This window comes from Neomonachus schauinslandi, chromosome 5 (genome assembly GCF_002201575.2).
Source record: "Neomonachus schauinslandi chromosome 5, ASM220157v2, whole genome shotgun sequence".
NCBI lineage: Eukaryota > Metazoa > Chordata > Mammalia > Carnivora > Phocidae > Neomonachus > Neomonachus schauinslandi.
Window position 1 is genome coordinate 137,055,201 of NC_058407.1, and position 20,226 is coordinate 137,075,426.

General features: G+C 44.7%; 1 protein-coding gene across 1 annotated transcript in view; it reads left to right on the forward strand.

The window, feature by feature from the left end:
* Positions 1-20,226, forward strand: part of DIP2C (disco interacting protein 2 homolog C) — a 209,875-nt gene that overhangs the window by 172,428 nt on the left and 17,221 nt on the right. The window contains exon 32 of the mRNA XM_021690907.1: positions 13,785-13,846. Within this exon, the coding sequence (XP_021546582.1) occupies positions 13,785-13,846 (62 nt within the window). The remainder of the gene's footprint in view (positions 1-13,784; positions 13,847-20,226) is intronic.

Below are 20,226 nucleotides of genomic sequence, written 5' to 3' on the forward strand. Positions count from 1 at the left end.
AGTATGTGGGATCTCTGGGGTGATACCAAGTTGTCTGCCGTACGTGTAGTAGGATCCCAGAAGGGGAGGGTGAGGGGACTGGGACAGAGAACCGTTTGAAGACATAATGGCGAGGACCGATGAGAGGTGTCGACCTACAGACTCAGCATCTCTGTGAGCTCCAGGCAGAGTAAATAAATACAAACCTAGTTGAATCGTTCTCAAAATGCTGAAAGCCAAGTTAGAGATGGTCTTCAAGCAGCTACAAAAATAAAGATACGGTGCACAGAGGAGAACAATAAAAATGACAGAAACAACAGAAGTCAGAACACAGTGGAGTGATCCATGCAAAGTGCTAAAAGAGTTGCTTATCCAGCAAAAATACCCTTTGGGAAGACAATAGCAGGTATTTGTAGACAGGGCAACACTGAGAGACTCCATCAGCAGCAGACGTGCACTACAAGAAAGGCTGAACTGCTCAGGTGGGGAGAGAAGAAAGCACACAAGGCAGATCAGATCTGTAGGAAAAGCAAAGAATGCTAGAAAAGCTAAATACAAGGAAACATTTGAAAATTTTTCTAGCAATGTATAGATATGTAAATATTTTAAATTTCTTTAAAGACCATTAACTATTCAAAGCAAAAAAAAAAAAGACAATTGAGGTATTTGTAGCATGAGTAGAAGTGGCACAAGAGGTGACAAACCTCAGGGCAGACAAGGAGGTGGATGGAAATATGCTGCTCTTTATGCTCATAAAGCACATTATGTGAAGGTGGATTGTGATAAATTATGCCAATTTTAATCTCTACATCAACCACTAAAGAAAAAAGGTCAATTGAGATAAAATACTATACCCAAAATATTCTGTTTGCGGGGAGGGGGGCAGGAAAAAGAAAGGAAGAACAAAAACAAAAGGGACAAATAAACAGCCAATCATATCAACAATTACATTAAAAGTAAATTAACTAAACAGGCAATTAAAAGGCAGAGATTGTCAAGTTAAAAAGAGTCAACTGTGTGTAAAGGTTACAAGAAACCTTAACTATGAGGGTATTGACAAGTTGAAAGTAGACACAAAGTCAGCAGAAGATGACTGGTGTGCCATATTAATAACAGATATGTTAGATGTAAAGGTTACTGAAAGTGAAGGTGTCCATTGAATGATGATTAAAGGGTCAGTTCACCAGTAAACATAAAAATCCTAAGTGCATATGCACCTAAAAACGAGTTTCAAAATACGTGAAGCAAAACTGACAGAATTCAAAAGGAAAAAAGACAAATTCATAGTCATAGTTGGAGACTTTAACATCTCTCTCCCAGTAATTGATAAAATAAGTAAGAAAAAAATCAGCATATAGAAGATTTTAACAACACTGTCACCTAACTTGATGTAATTGACTTTTTTTTTTTTTAAGATTTTGTTTATTTATTTGACAGAGAGAGATAGCTAGAGAGGGAACACAAGCAGGGGGAGCGGGAGAGTGAGAAGCAGGCTCCTGGCCGAGCAGAGAGCCTGATGTGGGGCTCGATCCCAGGACCCTGGGACCATGACCTGAGCCGAAGGCAGACACTTAACGACTGAGCCACCCAGGTGCCCTGATGTAATTGACATTTAAGAACACTATACTTGGGGTGCCTGGGTGGCTCAGTTGTTAAGCATCTGCCTTCGGCTCAGGTCATGGTCCCAGGGTCCTGGAATCAATCCCGGCATCAGGCTCCCTGCTCAGCGGGAGGCCTGCTTCTCCCTCTCCCTCTACTGTTCCCCCTGCTTGGCTCTCTTGCTCTCTCTGTCAAATAAATAAATAAAATCTTAAAAAAAAAAAAAAAAAAAGAGACCTAATCTGATAAGATTTGTGTCCTTACAAGGAGGGAAATCAGGGTTGCACTCTCCATGCACACACAGTGAGGAAAAGCCATGTGAACACACAGCAAGAAGGCAGCTATCAGCAAGCCCAGAAGAGAGCGCTCACCAGAACCCAGCTGTGCTGGTTCCTTGGTCTCAGACTTCTAGCTTCTGGAACCATGAGGAAATAAATTTCTGTTAAGGCACACAGTCTATGGCATTTTGTGATGGCAGCCCAAGCAGACTCAGACACCAACATATGTAGAGTTGACATTTTTGTCAAACATGAAAAATTCCCAGGAAAGACTATAAAACAATTTTCAATGAATATTAAATGACCACAATCACACAATATATTCTCTGTGATGTAATTAAACTAGTAATAACAGGAAGATGGCCAGAAAATCCCTAAATATTTGGAAATTAAACAACACACTTCTGAATAACCCATATATAAAAGAAGAAATCATGAGGAAGATGAGAAAGTACTTTATCTTTTTTTTTTCTTAAGATTTTATTTATTTATTTGACAGAGAGAGAATGAGAGAGAGAGCACATGAGAGTGGAGAGGGTCAGAGGGAGAAGCAGACTCCCTGCCAAGCAGGGAGCCCGATGCGGGACTCGATCCAGGGACTCCAGGATCATGACCTGAGCCGAAGGCAGTCGCTTAACCAACTGAGCCACCCAGGCGCCCCGAGAAAGTACTTTAAAAGGATTGTTAATGAAAACACAGCATATCAAGTTTTGTTGGTTGCACCTAAAGTAGTGCTCAGCAGTAAATGTTTGTATTAGGAAAGAGAAGAGTGTAAAATCTATTTTAACTTCCACCTCAAAAAAATCTAGGAAAAAGCAAAAAACTCAAGCCCAAAGTTGGAGAAAATAAAAATAAATGTGGAAATGAGTTAAATAGAAAACAGACAATGGAAGACTCAATACAGTGAAAAGTTGATTCTTTACAAAAATTAATAAATTTGGTAAACTAGCAATACTGATCACTAATAAGAGAGAGGCAGACTAATGATACCATGTGCTAGCAGGGAATGGGACAATTTGTGAAGCCTCATACATCACTGTTGGGGATGTGGGGCAGCGCAGCAACTTTGGAGAACAGTTTGTGAGTTTCCTATACTATTGAACATGACTTGCCATATGACCCAGCCTTTCTCTCCTGGGTGTTCACCCAAGAGAAGTGAAAGTGTACATCCTCCCAGGGGCCGACACACAAATGTGTCCAGCAGCTTCATTCATAATCACCAAGAACTGGAAATAGCTACATATCCATTACCTGAGAATGGAAGGGCAGGTTGTACTCCATTCATGCAGCAATGTGCTATTCAGTAGTGGGAGGGATAGACTGCTCCTGCCGGGAACAGCATGACTGGACGTCAGGAATAATCTTCTGGATGAGGGAAGCCAGACACAGAGGTCTGCATACTATATGAGGTTATTTATATGATATCCTGGATAAGGCAAAACTGTAGGTACAACAATCAGATCAGTGTTGCCAGGTGCTGAGGGCCAGGGGAGGGGATTGACTGCAAAGAGGCAGGAGGGGACTTTTGGGGTGATAAAGATTTTCTATGTCCTGATTGTGATGGTAGTTACATGACTATACATTTGTCAAAGTCAATCAACCTGTAAACTTAAGGATGAATTTTATTGCATGCAAATTACACCTAAATACATCTGAGAGATAAGGAGTGATGGAGAGAGGGAAAAAATTTACATGTAATAGGGCTAGGGTCTTCTTCTCTTGGCCAAGATAGAGTAGCAGGGACCAGATATATCCTCTTCCCTGAGACAAATAAAGAATGGTCAAATACATGAAGCATGACCCTAGATGTCAAGTGACAAAGAAGGAAGAGCCCTGAGAGAAGCAAGGTTAGCCCTGTGATTTCTCTAGGTTACTGCAGCCTGGTGAGCTCTTTGAGTGGAGGAGATGGAGCTGAGTCTGAGGAGACAAAAGGTGGCTAGAGTTCACAGAACAGGGTGCTACAGAGGAAAGAGACACATAGAGCTCTGGGGATCCCCAGAGGACCCTCCTCAAGTGTTTGTAGAGCATCCTCCTCAAGTAATCTTCTGAACACCAGTCAGCATCAATTCATGTTAGAAAACTACTCAGAGTCACACAAAGAACCAGCCAAAAGGGCTGGAGTGAATACTGCTTGTTCCCAGCAGCCAGACTGAAAATCTCATAATTCATGAGGCACTGCCTAGGTCCCACCTAACAGATATTAAAAGCAAGAACCAGGAAAATCAAGATCTTTCCAAGTGATTTGATGTAGAACAAAGCTCAAGAATATTTACAGGAATACAAAAATATCCAGCACCCAGCAAGGTCAAATTTACAATGTCTGACATACTATCAAAAATTACCAGGCATACCAAGAAACAAGTAAATATCCACAATGAGGAGAAATAACAGTCCATCAAAACTGAACTAAACTAATGCAGATATTAAATTTATAGTCAAGGATACTAAAAGAGTTATTTTAACTGTATTCCAGATATTCAAAATGTTAAGAAGAAACATGGAATGTTAGAGGGGAAAAAAACAAATTGAACTTCTAGAAATGAAAACTACAGTATTTGTGATGAAAAATACAGTGATGGAATTGATGACAGAAGAAAATATTGGTGAACTTGAAGACATAGCAATAGAAACTTTGCAAAATAAAACATAGAAAAAATTTTACTGGTAAGAGCATCATTGAATTGTGGGGAACTTCAGATGACTTAATATACAGGTGCTTGGAGTCCCCAAAACAGAGGAAGAAGGGATAGAGGTCCAGAAAAAATACATGAAGAACTATTTTAAATTTGATGAAACTATAAACCCACAAATCTCAAAGCTCAGCTACCTCCAACATAACCTGAAGGAAACTGCTTAAGTTGCTCAAAACAGTGATACAGGGAATATCTTAAAAGCAGCCAGATGAAAAAGAAGTCAAATTATATACAGAGGAACAAAGATAGGGATCATTTCATGTTCCTTATCAGAACTGACATGAGAAATAAGACAGTAGAGGACATCTTTAAGTACTGAAAGAAAAGAGTTGTCAGCCTAGAATTTTACATTCAGTGGAAATATCTTTCAAGAGCACAGGCTATATAAAGACTTTTTTAGCCATAACAAAAAAAAAAAAAAAAAACTGAGAATTTACTATCAGCATACCCACACAGGAAGAAATATCAATGGAAATCCTTTAGGCAGAAGAGAAATGATACCAGACTGAAATCTGGATCTATGCAATGAATGAGAACTGGAAATGGCAGCTGCCTAGGTAAACATGTAAGACCTTTAGCACTTTTTAAATCTCTTTACAAGATTATTGATGGCTTAGACAAAAATGGTATTGTAGTGTGGGGTTTATAATGTGTAGAAGTCAACTGTATGACAACTGCCCAGAGGTTGGGAGGGGAGAGATGGAAATAGACTATCACAAGGTGTATATGTCATACAAAAAGTGGTATAATACCACTTGCAGGTAGGCTGTGAAAAAGATGTATGCTAAAACCTGAACATAACCACAGATTTGTTTTCTTTAAGTAGCTGATAAACTAATAAGCCAGCAAGGGAGATAAAATGGACCTATGAAACAATACTAAATACAGAAGTCTGAAAAGAGGGGTGAAAATACAGGTAGGATGAATTTTTAAAAAGATATTTAAACATAACCACATCAATAATTCAATACATATAAATGGTCTAAACACCCCAAGTAAGATGCAGAGATCATGAGATTGGATTTTTCAAAAGCAAAATCTAACTATACATTCCCTATGACAAACTCATTTTAAACATAAAGACACAAATAGATTGAGTATAAGGACAGAAAAATTGTACCATACTAATCTTAACGGAGAGCTGAAGTAGCTATATGAATACCAAGCAACATTAATTTCAGAACAAAGAATACTACCAGAGATGAAGAAGGTCATTTCAGAAGAAGGTAATTTCATATATATATATGAAAGAAATTGAATCCATAATCCAAAACCTTCACAGGAGAGAAAAAGAAAACCTCTAGGCCCAGATGATTTCACTGGGAAAATACCAATCCTGCAAAAACTTGTTCAGAAAATAGAGGAAAAAGGAACATGATCCAACATGTGTTATGAAGTGAATGTAACCTGGATACCAGTATCTGACAAAAATTCTCAGAAATTAAAAATCCAGGCCAATATCCCATGTGAAAAAGATTCCAAACAAAATACTAGCATATTGAGTGCAGCAACACATAAAAAGAGTAGTGAATCACAACCAAGCATGATTTAGCTAGGAATGCAGAGTTGCTTCACCATTTAAAAACTATCAGTCTAATTTACTATATTATAACAGAATGAAGGAGAAAATAATATGATTGTATGATGTATCAATAGATGTAAGAAACCCGTCGTTCATGGGATAACTAGGAAGACATGGGAGCTTCTTCAGTCTGAGAAAAAACATATACAAAAAGCTGGAACCTCATTCTCAGGGGTCCACTTTGAGAGCTTTCCCCCTAAAATCAGGAACATCAGCATTGTATTGAAGTCCTAGCCAATGTGATAAGACATAAAAGGTACAAATACTGGAAATAGAAGTAAAACTTGTTATTTGCAGACTTCCCAATAGTGCACATAAAAACTCCCATGGAACTAAAACCACAATTACTAATATGTAAAGTTAGGAATAGCACAAAATAAAAAGTTTATACATAGAATCCCTGGCTGGCTCAGTCGGTTAAGCGTCTGCCTTCAGCTCAGGTCATGATCTCAGGGTCCTGGGATTGAGCCCTGCGTCAGGAGTCTGCTTCTCCCTCTGCCTCTGTATTCTCTCTCTCTCTCTCTCTCTCTCTCTCTAATGAATAAATAAAATCTTTAAAAAAAGTTTATACATAAAAAATTGTATTCCTATGCACCCCTGTATTTATGGCAGCATTATTTACAATAGCTAGAATATGGAAACAGCCCAAGTGTCTATCAATAGATGAATAAAGAAGATGTGGTACATATATATATATATGTTTATATCCATCAATAAATAGATGAAGTGTCCATCAATAGATGAATAAAGAAGATGTGTGTGTGTGTGTGTGTATGGTGGTGGTGTGTATATATACATATGTGTGTGTGTATATAATGGAATATTGCTCCACTCTAAAAAAGCATGAAATCTTGCCATTTGCAACAATGTGGACAGAGTTAGAGTGTACTATGCTAAGTGAAATAAGTCAGAGAAAGACCAATTCCATATGATTTCACTCATGTGTGGAATTTAAGAAACGAAACAAACGAAAAAGAGACAAACCAAAACACAGACTCCTAAATATAAAGAACAAACTGATGATTACCATAGGGGAGGTGGGGGGGGAGTGTGAGGATGAGTGAAGGGGATTGAGAGCACACTTCTCTTGATGTGCATTGAGTAATACACAGAATTGTTGAATCACCATATTGTACACCTGAAATTAATATAACACTATATGTTAGCTATACGGGATTTAAAATATAAGTACTGTAGGGTGACTAACATAACATAATAAAAAATAAAAATTAAAAAGAGTAAATAATATTTCTTTAGAGTAGTAATGAACAACCAGAAAATGAAATTTTTTAAATGCCATTTACTATAATATCCAAAAACTTCAAGTACTTAAGAATGAAAGGTGCACTTAAAGGAGTACACCAAAATCACAAAATATTGCTGAAAGAAATGAAATCCTAATAAATGAATGGATGTGTCATAGTCATGGAGTGGATGAGTCAGCATTTTTTTAAAAGATTGATTGATTGATTGATTGATTGATTGATTGATTTGAGAGACCATGAGCGCGTGGGGTAGGGGGGACAGAGGAAGAAGGAGAAGCTGAATCCCCACTGAGCAGGGAGCCCAACACGGGACTCGATCCCAGGACCCTGAGATCATGACCTGAGCTAAAGGCAGACGCTCAACCAATGAGTCAGTATTTTTTTTTTAAAGATTTTATTTATTTATTTGAGAGAGAGAGAGAATGAGAGAGAGCACAAGAGGGGGGAGGGTCAGAGGGAAAAGCAGACTCCCTGCTGAGCAGGGAGCCCGATGCAGGACTCGATCCCGGGACTCCAGGATCATGACCTGAGCCGAAGGCAGTCGCTTAACCAACTGAGCCACCCAGGCGCCCAATGAGTCAGTATTTTTAAGATGACTTTTTTCCCCCCAAAACTGATCAGTCCCAACTAAATCTAAGAAGGCTTGTCCTGAGGAAATTGACAAAATGGTTCTAAAGTTGTTACGGAATTGCAAAAAAGAAAAAACAGTCTTGAAAAAGATCAGTGTTGAAGGACTTAGGTACCTGATTTTGAAACTCCCTGTAAAGCTCTGGTAATCAAGACAATGTGACATTGCCATCCAGAGAGACCAACAGAGAGGAAAGCAAAACCACAAAAACAAAGCAAACCTGGGGAAAAAAATGAATCCAGAAATAGACCCCATGTCACCAACTCCACTGAGTAGGGAAAGAAAAGGTTTTTTGACAAATGTTTTGGAATGACTGAAGATTTAGATGGGCATAAGTAGCCTCAATCCCTTCCTCGTAGAATACACAAAAATCACGAAAATCTGTTCTAGGTGGATCATGGCCCTGAATGTCTGTGATGCGAGTTTTAGAATAAAGCTTCCAGGAAATACTGCAAAGACAGTCTTCATTACTTGGGATATGCAAAGATTTCTTAGGGCACAAAAAAACACTAAGCATAAAAGGAAGACGTGATAAACTGGACTTCATCAAAATTAAAGTTAATATGGTTAAGAAAATTGATAGAAAAAATACAGACTGGGAAGATGTATTTATAATAACATATCTGACAAATCCGCAGAAGACTTGAATATACATTTCACAGAAGGAGACCTACAAAGGGCCAATAAGTGCATAAAATGTGCTCAGCATCTGTAGTTATCAGGAAAATGCTGACGAATCACATGGCATACTTGCGTAGGCAGCACATAGCCCACAGTGAGGACAATATAGAACAGGTAAGCACAGCTACTGCAGGGTGACCTGCAGATTTGGGAAGCATTCCATGTTCTGTGCGGTTCCTGAAGTTCCTCCCTTTGCTGATTAGCTCCCCAAAAATGAGTCAAAGCACAACATGTGGTACTCCATTGAAACTGTGATTTTCACTTAAAAAAAAAAATACAGTGCTTCCATGTCTCACCTCCTAGAATAATTAAGATCAACAAGGCTGACAGTACTAAATGGTGATGAAGACGTGGAGCAGCTAGAACCCTTAATCATTGTGAGTTTGGGGACAGATTTAACAGTTTCTTATAAAGTTCAATGCATGTCAGCCCCGTGAGCCAGCATGTCAGAGTATGTACCGGAAAGAAAACCTGCCTACAAACTTATTTGTACAAGCTTTGTCAGGATAGCCCCTAACTGGAGATAACCCAAATGTCCCACAGCAACAGGATGGAAGAGTACATGAGGACGTGTTCATACAGCAGAACACTTCCCAGAACGTAGAGGGGCAAGCTGCTGCCGCAAACATCATGTGTGGATTCCAGAATCATCGTGTTCAGTGAAAGCCAACACAGGAGAATACATGCTCTGTTATTTTATATGAAGTCTGATAATGGGTTAATCTGTGGTGTTAGAAATCACAAAGTGGTAGCCTTTTGGGGTCAGAGGTGAAGGAGTTTTTATATGCTATTTGGGGTGGTAGTCACATGGGTGTATACAATTGTCCAAATTCATGTAACCAAATGTGAAAAATCTGTGCATTTTGTTGTCTGTAAATTATACCTCAATTAAAATGGTGAAGAGATCATGGTTGATACACAGATCTGCTAGGAGCACCAAAGAACCTGGCTTGAGTCCTGCCGGCAGGACCACTGCTAGCGTTCACCCGCCAACGTGGCCAGCAATGAGCCTGTGCTGTGCCCAGAGTCTGCTTCGTGCTCCCCATAATCTGCCCCAGGGGACACCACCTCTCCTGACCCCCATTTATGGATAACTCCCTCGACTCCTCCAACACCCAGCACAGTAGATATGCCCAACATCAGTACTTTGGCACTGTGGCTTTATTGCACACATTTCCACTCGGGAATTTGTTACGTAAGCTTACGGTGCTATGTGCTGAGGTGGTGGATTTTCTGTGCTGTGTTTAGGATGTGAGTCTGTATATTTTCAGCTGAGATTTAAATATAGCTTATGTGTTCAAGAAGTGTTTAATGCCTAACTGACAGTACTTTTATACCAAAGAAAAAATGATTTTTAGTATGAATATGTCCATATGCAACATATTTATTGTACAGCTGAACTTTAGAGTGAATTCTTTTTTTTTATTATTAATATAACCTGAAATTTCAAACATGCTCTGTCATTTCTGAATAAGCTCCAGTTGGAATGAGTGGATTTTCTTTCCTGCTGGTCCTTTTTGCAAATATTTGATGATCTTTAAATACTCGGGGGCACTTTTATGCATTAGGGATCTCCTTATTTAAAGAAACTCCAGCTTACATTCTTTGTCAAAGTAAATTTTGTTCAAGCAAGGAAATTTTGTTAAATACACAGTCCCTCATATGTATCTTGAAATCTCAATTTTTTTGTACCTTAAGATTTTTAAAGTTTGGAAACAACTATATATTAACTCTTTACCTCCTCCTTTGTGTATCCCTTATTAATGAATGCACAGAGGGATTTTGCTCCAGATGCTGAGTTGTCCCTTCCCTGTGCCTACAAGCTGAGAAATTTATTCCTGGTCATACATATTTTTCTCTGACATAATGCCTTGAGCCATCACAACAAAATCTGTGAATTAAATTAATTTACAGAAAACATGGGCTTATTTTGCTCCATTAATATTTGGAATGTTTGGGATTCAAGGAATTATGAAGGGAATTATTGAAAACCTTGCATTCGGCTTGAATAGGTCCAGTAAAAGTCCCATGTACCTTCAAGTGCAGACGCCTTTCCCGAGCCTGTTCCTTCTTGTCCTGCCGCAGCTCCACGCCAAGAAAGCCACTGCCTGGCTGCCACTGTGAAGGCAGCGACAGGGGGATGGAAGCCTCATTCTAGATCTGGAGCATTGCTGTTCTTAAAGGCTCCACTCCCCGTTGAGCAGTGGTAGCGTCTCCCTCTGGCGTTGGGTGTCACCACCTGGAAATCCAGCTGATGACTTGATATTGCAGCGGTCCTCACTGGACCGCGACTCTCCCTCATCCAGGGCCCTGGAGAGCACTTCTGGGAGGACTGGAATGTGTCCCTCACTCTTCCCCACGCGCTCCAGGGACCTGACTCCAGGTGCTTTCTGGAGTGTTTCTGCTGCGCCGACGTCGGTAATTTAAGAGGGGTGGCCGTGGCCCCTAAAACCATGGAAGGTGAGAACAAACCAGGAGGAAGTGTCTTTGTGAGACTGACACGAGGCTCGAGCTCACGAGGGGCAGGTCCCTGCTGGTGTGCAGGGCTGACAGGGGTGTGTGCTCGGGACGGGGAGCTCTCTGTTCACGTGTGGGGCTGACACAGGGGCGGGGTGCGTGCTCGGGAGGGGCAGGTCCCTGCTCACACAGCTGACCTGGACTGAGTGCAAGCCCAGGGCTCCGTTCCTTCATGCTTCACATGTACTTGGGCATCTTCTCTTGTAGGTTCTCTTGTGGAGGAGCAGGGCTAGGCATCCTGATTTTAGATATGAACGCATCCAGGCTCTCCTTCATGATTGTCATCGGAGCCTTGGAACTACAGTTGACCTCGAGCAGTGCGGGGCTTAGGGGCGCTGATCCCCACCCAGTGGAAAACCCACATAGAAGGAATTTCTGACTCCCCGGAAACTTTACTAATAGCCCACTGTTGACCAGGAGCCTTAGTGATGACATAAATAGCTGCTTCACACCTATTTTGTGTGTTTATGTATTATGTACTGCATTCTTGCAGTAATGTGAACTAGACAAACAAAAACATTACTAAGAAAATCAAAGGGAAGAGAAAATCTACTTACATTACAGCCCTGGTTTCTCAGAAGCAGTCTGCATGTAAGCGGACCCGCCTGGTTTAAAGTCACTGAAGGAGCAATTGAATTTCAGTGAGGGAACGTTCAACAGTTTGGCCATAAAATGCATACTCCCTACTTCCCTCAGAAAAGAAAAGAAACTGCAAGCATCATACACTTAAACTGCCGGGCGATACCACTGACCTTGTATATTAAGGAGGTGACTCGAGTCTGTATGTCCAAGGTGGTCATCTGTTGCTCTCTTCCGTTGCTCTGTGGGTTTGTTGACATCTAGGATTTTTGTTTGTTTTTAGTCTTTAATGGTACAGTGATTGATTTTAACAATTTCCATATTTGACATTGTTTTTGATCTTCTTTTTACTTTGTTCCCTGCTTTTTGCATTCTCCTCCCTACCCCTCCCTCTTCCTCATCCCATTTTAATTGTTGGGTTGTTTTGTTTGCGTGTCTGTGTGTTGCTTATTTGTGGTTCTGTTGGTCTGGTGTTCTCTCCTTTCTTCTTGCCCCCGCTCCTGCTGCTGTAGCCCCACAGGCTGTGGAAGCTCGCTGAGCAGGTAGGGGATCTTCCTCTTCATCCACACCAGTGCCCCCCACTCACCACCGTCTCGTCAGCTTCCGGCACTGGGCCACACTAGAAGTTGAGTGCGGAGCCTGGCTGGGGGTGCGGGCCACGGTCGGAGGACTGGCGCCCAGCACAACGCGCTCTCTCAGACGTCTTCAAACGTCGCACGCTCGCGACAAACACTTCCATTACGCACAGTCAGTGGTCTCTCTGCCAGTTTGGGGTCCTGTCCGTTTGACTTCACTTCCCACATTTGGTGACCTATTTTCTGATTTGTTTACTTTTTAATTGGCCTTCTGTGGTTATGTGTTTTGCATTACTCAGAACATCATACTAGTTCTCCACTCAGCACTAGTCGGTAATATGGCTCCTTGAGTAGCCACAGGTTGGAGAGAATGTTCTTTGCGTAATATAGCGTGGGGTGTAAGCTTCCACACAGAGGCTGATGGCACATGCTGTTCTCTGTCCTCGTGGTAAGAGACCGGTGACCAGGAGTGTTGAGTAGTGCAGCCTGCTTTAAGGAAGGTGTCTTTATCTTATTCTTTTATGATACAAGGTTAAGATTCTCTCCTGAAGAATTTTAGCATAGTTCTTCAAATAAATTATGAGGGGCTCCCCCCATTTTTGGAAATTTGTTTTGGGCTCCATCTTTTTCTACCCAAGGTATCACAGGGCCTTCCCAAGAAATAGAGCTAGAATTTTTGGTTTATAACGTAGCTTTAATTGCATTGCTCTTACATGGAGGGAAATCATTGGTCAGAAGTCAGCCCAGCATGTTTTGAAGGGATTTGTGGTGCCAAGACCAGATCTCTGCACCCCTGTGTTCGGTAGCTGGGTCACGGAGTGCTCCCGGGCTGACTGCACTCTTGATAAACATACCACCTCCCTGACCTGTGTCACAGACAAAAATAACCTCCCTCAGCTGGAGGAAAGCGAAGACAGAGGCAGCGCTAAAAGGAACAAGATAATTATCTCTTATCTCTTCCTTTTCGAGCTGTCAGTCCGAGTCCCATGTTCTGCTTCAGTATCTTGACCTCTAAAAACACACCTTTTAGAATGCATGTAGCAGGAACTTCTCAGCAAACGATGCCTCCTACCCTTGACAACCTGCTAGCCAGACATCTTCACAGTTTCAGCCTTTGTTTATTTGGCAAGACGTGTGGCACGCCTCTTTTCTTCTTATCTTTGTAAATATGATTGACAGTCAAGCCATGTGAGAATCCGGCATAATCCTACTAAGTTGCTCCTTTCAGAACTGAGGTTATCAAACTAGACACTAACAGGTATCTTGGAGAGAGGTGTGGGTTTAGTGCTTTTTAGTTTTTGTTCAGTTTGAGATTTTACCACAGAAATTCTCGCTAACTGGTAGGAAGCGCAGACCCAGATGCCTCCCACACAAACTTGAGTTAACCGCGCTGTGTCCTTGCTTGCAGGGGACCTCGGGACCTGACCCAACCACCGTCTATGTTGATATGCGAGCTCTGAGACACGACAGGTACGGTGTGCTTGTGGGTTTGTTTCTTGGTTGCCCAGCGTGCAGGGGCTGTCTAGCGAGGGAAGGAGCATAGTGTCTGCCGGCTGGGAGCGCTGTTGCCGGGGAATCAAGCAGGAGAGCTGCACCAGTTGGCTTGAACCGCAACCTCTCTCCACCTGTTTGGTTCCCAGTGGGGCAGTCCACTTTGCACTTTGACGTAAGCAAAGACTGTTGCAGAGTGGGCAGGGGTGACCAGAGTTGCTTCTGTAACAGTCTGGCCAGAAGCCTGTGGTTCTTTCCATCACCATTTTAACTGGGCACCGTGTTGCACCTTTTAAAGCTACCAGCACTCTGCCCACATTTCTTTTTGGGGTTTTTTTTGTTTTTTTCTTTTTGTTTTTTTTAAGATTTTGTTTATTCATTTGATAGACAGCTAGAGAGGGAACACAAGCAGGGGGAGTGGGAGAGGGAAAGACAAGCAGGCTTCCCACTGAGCAGGGAGCCCGATGCAGGTCTGCCCACATTTCTTTACGGGAATTGAAATTTTGTGTAAAGGTGTTTCCGTGAAAAATTGAAACATGAGTGAAGTTACCTTCTATGCAGCTTCCCAAGCAGCCTTGAGCAAGAATGAAAGGTGAGCATTTGTCAGTTTTCCTCAAGCAGGGGAAGAACGTGGAGGTGTAAGCAAGATGAGAACCTTTCAAGGAATTTTCTGCCCCAGCCAGGAGGGCCTACCAAAAAGCCTGCGGTTCCCCACTGAGTAGACTGTTTCTGTCTGGTCACTACGGAGATGCCCACTCGTTGTTGTTTATGTGATGGGACACGGGAACACGGACCCTGATACAGGTGTGTCCGGAAATGACTAGCAGGTGCTTGACGAAGGCATTTCAACGGCCAGACACTGTGGGTCTCCTCCTCTGCTCGCCTGCTGACATGGGTCATCATGCTGTTCAGCAAGGGGAGAACAGAGTTCGTGGTCACAGTTAGTGGATGGGGGGAACTCACCCAACTGAGCGGGTGGCCTAGTATGTTCCTGGATGACACCGAATCCTGCGTGCATTGGGGAGCGGGGCTGTGGAGGCCGGGGAGGGGCCCAGGCGGGCCGTGCATGCCCCAGCCAGGCCAGGGAGTACCACCCCTGACTCACACAGAGCATTCCCAGCAGGGCTCTCAGGCCCCGTGGACGTTGGGCCATGTCTGATGAGCGCAGTTTGGGGAGTAGTATGGCTGGAGTCCCAGTGATGAAGGCCAGGGGTGCAGCTAAAAATGTCCTATAGCGCGTGGGACAGCCCCACACAGATGATCAAAATGCAGTGTGCTCAGCCTGATAGGCTCACCTGCATCCCCCTAACCGTGTCCCACTGGAGCCCGCCTGGTCTCTGGGGGCCTCGTTTTAGACTCTGCTGTGGAAGGGGAATCAAGGTTAGAGCCCTGGGCTGGACGCCCGTGCGGGAGGCCAAGGACAGACACGATCACGCGCCCCCCCGCACCTTGCCAGCTCCCCGCCACACAATCCCTGTAGATCATGTTCACGACTCAGAAATTTGGCTTTGAAGAGTTCAAGTAACTTGTTCCAGGGGCATCAACACTTCCAAATGGTGACTTCTAGGCTTTAGAACAAATCTGCTTTACCCTCTACAGAAGCTACTTGGAAATGATATTATATTATACCTTTTATACCTTCAAAAGATGAGCAGGAGCTCCCCCAGGAATCCCTGTTTGGGTAGCATTTATGCAGTTCCGCCTGTGGCCTGGTCCCAAACGCGGGACGAGTAAGCGCCATGAGAGCACGTGGACGAACACGGACCGTTTGACCGGGACGGGCAGCTGACTACACGACCGGCCGCCCAAGCAGCCTGTACCACGCGTGACGGTGTCAGGAGCGTCCTGGAGTGTCAGGGATGGTCGCACGGAGGGGACGGAGGGGCTGAACAGAAACCGTAGGCAGTCCTTTCTACGGTGTCTGTGAGCGACCCTGCAGAGGTGTTGGTTGGCAGATCTTCCTGCAGAGAGCATGTGACGTGGGAAAGGGAAGTGTGCGGCAGAGTGGTCCGAGCTCGGGGAGGAGTCGGGGCCTGAGATGCAGTGCGTGCTCCTGGTGACTTGCTCGTTCTCCCGTCTTCAAAGTCCGTAAACCTTTTAAATGACGCTTTTGTCCCTGCTGTGTGCTCTCTGACAAGGCCATCTGGGGCGGAAGTAGAAGTACCTGGGGAGCTAGAGGTTGCTGCCGGTCACACATCTTCACAGTTTCAGCTGTGTCATGACCGACGCTGGTGGCCACATCGCTGGCCCCATCGGCGAGTGTCAGAGGGACCCAGCGAGCTGCCCCCACGCAGGACACGCAGAACCCCGTGTCCGCCCTGGCCGGGCCTCTCGGAAGAAAGCCTTCCGCGTGGTGCCTGCGCCCTCCTGCTCTGGTCTGGCGGTCCACCTGCAGTCCAGTTGCGCTGCTGCATTCTCACCTCCCGCAGGCGGGGTGCGGATGAGGCCCGGAGCTGAGGGGGGTGCCTCCTCTGTCTGTCAGTGTTCGACCGAAACCAAAGCAAACCTGGACATGGCATAACCACTCCTTCAGTGTGGTCTGTCCCCAGAGCTTCAGCAGCCGGGAGCCCGAGCTCCCGTGTCCTCCGTGTCCTCCATTGCCTTCACCACCTGTAATAGACCTTCCCGGCCAGGTCGGGCTTCCCGTCGCTGGCGGACGTGCTGCTCACGCCTGCTTTTCTGCAGCAGAAAACCTCCCTGGGGCCTCCCCCTCGCCTGGGAGGCCCCTGCCTCTGCAAGCTGGAGCTCCCACCCCCTCCTCGAGCTGGGAGTCATGCCCCCAGGGCCTCGCCACTGTCCACAGCACCCCCAGTCTGCGAAATCCTCCTGCTTTCAAGCCCATTCCGTTCAATACCATCCACCCTGCACATTCCCCAGAGAAAATATCACCCAGCTTGAAATCTCCAGCCTCACTTCTGACCTTTATCAACACATAACCAGAAGTGTCTTAGCTGATGTGACGGAGAGGCTGTGGGGTCCAGCTGATCAGAGTTCAAATCTGGGCCGGCTCTGTGACCTCAGCCTCCCTGTGCTCAGGACGGGCATGGTACAGCCACCCTCTGAGGGCCCTGGAGGTGCTGTGGGGGCCTCAGGGTTGAAGCTGTCCCTCCCACGGCACCAGGGTGACCCGGGGGCAAGAGGGAGCTCGCCTGGCTCCAGGTCCCAGCAGGGGTGCAGGTGAAACAGGAGAGCCTTTGTAAATACTGACCCTCTCTCTTGTCACCATTTGTGGGAAAAAAAAAAAAATGGGGCCATTGTGCTAATCTCAGACGTATGGAGAGTCAGTGATGATTAATCATTTGTTGCTTTGGTACCTTCACTAGGAGCCCCAGGGCACTTGCTTAATTATGATCTAATTAACTTGGAGAGGGTTAACTTGTCCATGTGTATGTGCAGTTTCCCTAGAGAGAGATTGTGCGTGCTCACGTGCACATGTGGGACAGAAACAGGTGACAGAGGAGAGCCACATTGTGGAAGCCGGTGATCAAATAGGTTACCCAAATTGATTTGATTTCTACTTGACTTTCTGCCTCTTTTTCTAACACCCCCTTGTCTTCTGTGACCCATAGTGTTTGGGATTTCATCCTCTGTGTTTATAGCAGGTCACTGTGGAGAACATTTCTGCCTCACATAGCAAGGGACTGACTCCTGTTGCTGGAGTAGACTTAGTCCCACTGTGCACAAGGGGGAAATGATGAAATGGTTTGGGGACTACTTGAAAGTGTTACTTTTTAAAATACTCTTTCTAATATGTTCATTTAAGATGAATTCATGGTCTCTCCATCTCTTCCAATTGGATCTTTCCTTAAGCGCTTGGATTTTGCAGACTTGAGATAGGAAAGAAAAAAATTTTCAGCATTTAAAGAAATAGTCTTAGGAGTTAAATCTTATGGACACAATGTTAGCATAAAGCTTTCCCTAGCTTCCTTACTCCTCCTAACTTGAGGTGCTAAGTCTCCAGAAAGCAGGGATAGTCCACTAAGTCCTGGTCAGTGGTTAACCAAGTATCGAGACCCAGAGAGAAGTGAGCGCAGAGTAGACGTGCGTTGGTAGACTTGTGATTTAGTCCACGGCAGGAGGGGGGCCAGGTGAACACAGAACAGCTGAAAAGGGACCCTGCTCTTGGTTGGCTCCCGGTGTGTGCGTGATTGGCATGAGGGTCTTAGCAGAACCTGACATGGAGCTCGCATTTATTACTGAATCTCTGATTTCCGGTCACACGGTCCTCCACAGCCACCCGGGAGGTGTGTTGGGCACCTAAGTTGCGCAGGCCCTTTGTGGACCGAGCTGACCCCAGGAGTTCTGGATGCTGTGAGCATCGGAGTTTCCCTGACGTTCCATGAGGCACAGGACCCACTGCTCCTGGGTTCCGTTCAGCTGAGCCCGAGCGCTCCCTGCCTGTCCGGCGGGGATCGGAGGACCTACTTTGTGGAAGCATCGTGATGATTCACTAATGTAATACATCTAAACAATGTATTGCTTCTATAGATACATACATTATATATATAGTTATAGATTTGCTTTTCCATCTGTTATATTTGCTGTCCTCCCTTATGTCTGTGTCTGGCTGTCCACAGGTGTGCACACATGCTTCTAGTTCATTGTTTGGCCACCTTAATCGCGGCTACGTAATCGAAGTTGAAGAGATCAGGGTTGTAGTGTGGGTTTTGTGCATTCCTTAAATGGTTCTTAAGGAGTGTACTTGAAAATCAGATGACTTTATCAATGGAGAAAACTGAGTAAAAAGAAAGAGTTCATATTTTGCAACGTGGTAATTTTGGGGTGAATTTCCAGCCTCCATCTTCCGTGCAAGGCCAAAATCTTCCCTGGAATTGGTAGCTTCCATAAAAAGACATGATTCCCTTTACTCTGGTTCTCCCCTCTTTAGAATGCAGCCCAGCATATCAGCCTGTCGAAATCTCCTGAGCTGGCTGTGTGGGTGGGGAGCCCCGAAGCCGTGTCTGAGAGGCCCTGGTCGGGTGCGGGAGGCAGGCCCAGGCTCCCAGCCCCATTCCAAGGACATTTCGGGAGCTGGGAGAGGCAAGCTCTTCCCCTGATTTCTTCTGTGCTTTTCCCCCATCCAGCATCAGCATCCCTTAGAGACCATATACCTTTCAAACCCATCACCTGTTTCTGATCTTTGCACCTCATTCTCACACCTGCTGTCCTGTCAGGAGATCCCTAGAGAAGAAGTAAGAGCCACAGAGGTGCTGATCTGGGCACCGATCACAGCTCTGCCACCAGCTGGCCGTGTGACCTCAGACCACGTCACTGGGCCTCTCAGCCCAGCCCTCGCTCGTTTTGGGTCCCCCCCCTTCCCCACCCGGCTCTGAATGCTTGGGTGATGTATTTGAGTCCCCTTCCCAATTCAAACATTTGTGGAGTTTTGACTAAGTGTTCCTTCCTTTTCTAGAACATTTTAGGCTCTACCGAGAGATTGTTCTGTGGTCTTTTCTCAGTAAAGATCAAATTTAAATAATTAAATAAGAATAAAAAATAACATATTAACTGGATAGTTTTTGCCTCACTGGTTTATTCATTAAATCTTATCCCAAAGACCTCTACCAAATCCTCTAAATTGGAGCTGCAGATAAACTACAGGACAGCCGGTTAAATTTGAGTTTCAGATACAAGAGGCATCATTTTCCTAGTGCAAGTATGTCCCAAATATGCGTGGGTAAATGTACGCTTTAAAAAGTGCTATTGTTGATCTGAAATTCACATTCAACCCAGCATCCTGTATTTTCATTTGCGACATCTGGGCCCCCTTCCCCAAAATCAGACGCTCACTGTGTTCTCACAGCCACCACGTATGAGTGAGGCATGTTCTCTGACAGTACAGCGATTTGGTTCACGCCCCACATGTTCCCTGGGGGAAGTCTCCCTCTGCAGATTGCCGCCTCCTACATTGATCATGCATTGATCTTTCCAGAGGAAGGCGGACACGGCCCCTGATTTCTTGTCATGACGTGTGCACACGTGGCCAGAGCGACGTGAGCCCTTCCCGGCACGCTGTGCAGGAAGTCCAATCCTGCTGGCTTTGGGGGGTTCTGCAGTGTCTCGTGTGGGGTCAGGACTCAGGCCCTGAGAAGGAGGAGGGGTTCAGGAGCTCCCCCGCCGTGGGCTGGTGGCATCAGCCGGACGGAGCACCTGTTCTGCCCGTGCTCCTGCTCCCTCCGACCAGCCGCGCAGTGAGAAGGGCTGTCCCATCATCTCCTGTTCTCTCTTCCCTCCTCATTCTGGTGTTGTGCATACGCACATCGCGGTTTTGAATGAAATGGCCCAGAGTGTGACTGAGTGGGTACAGAGAGAAAATGACAGAAACTACAAGTCTGTGAAAACCCTCTTCCAGCTGGTCT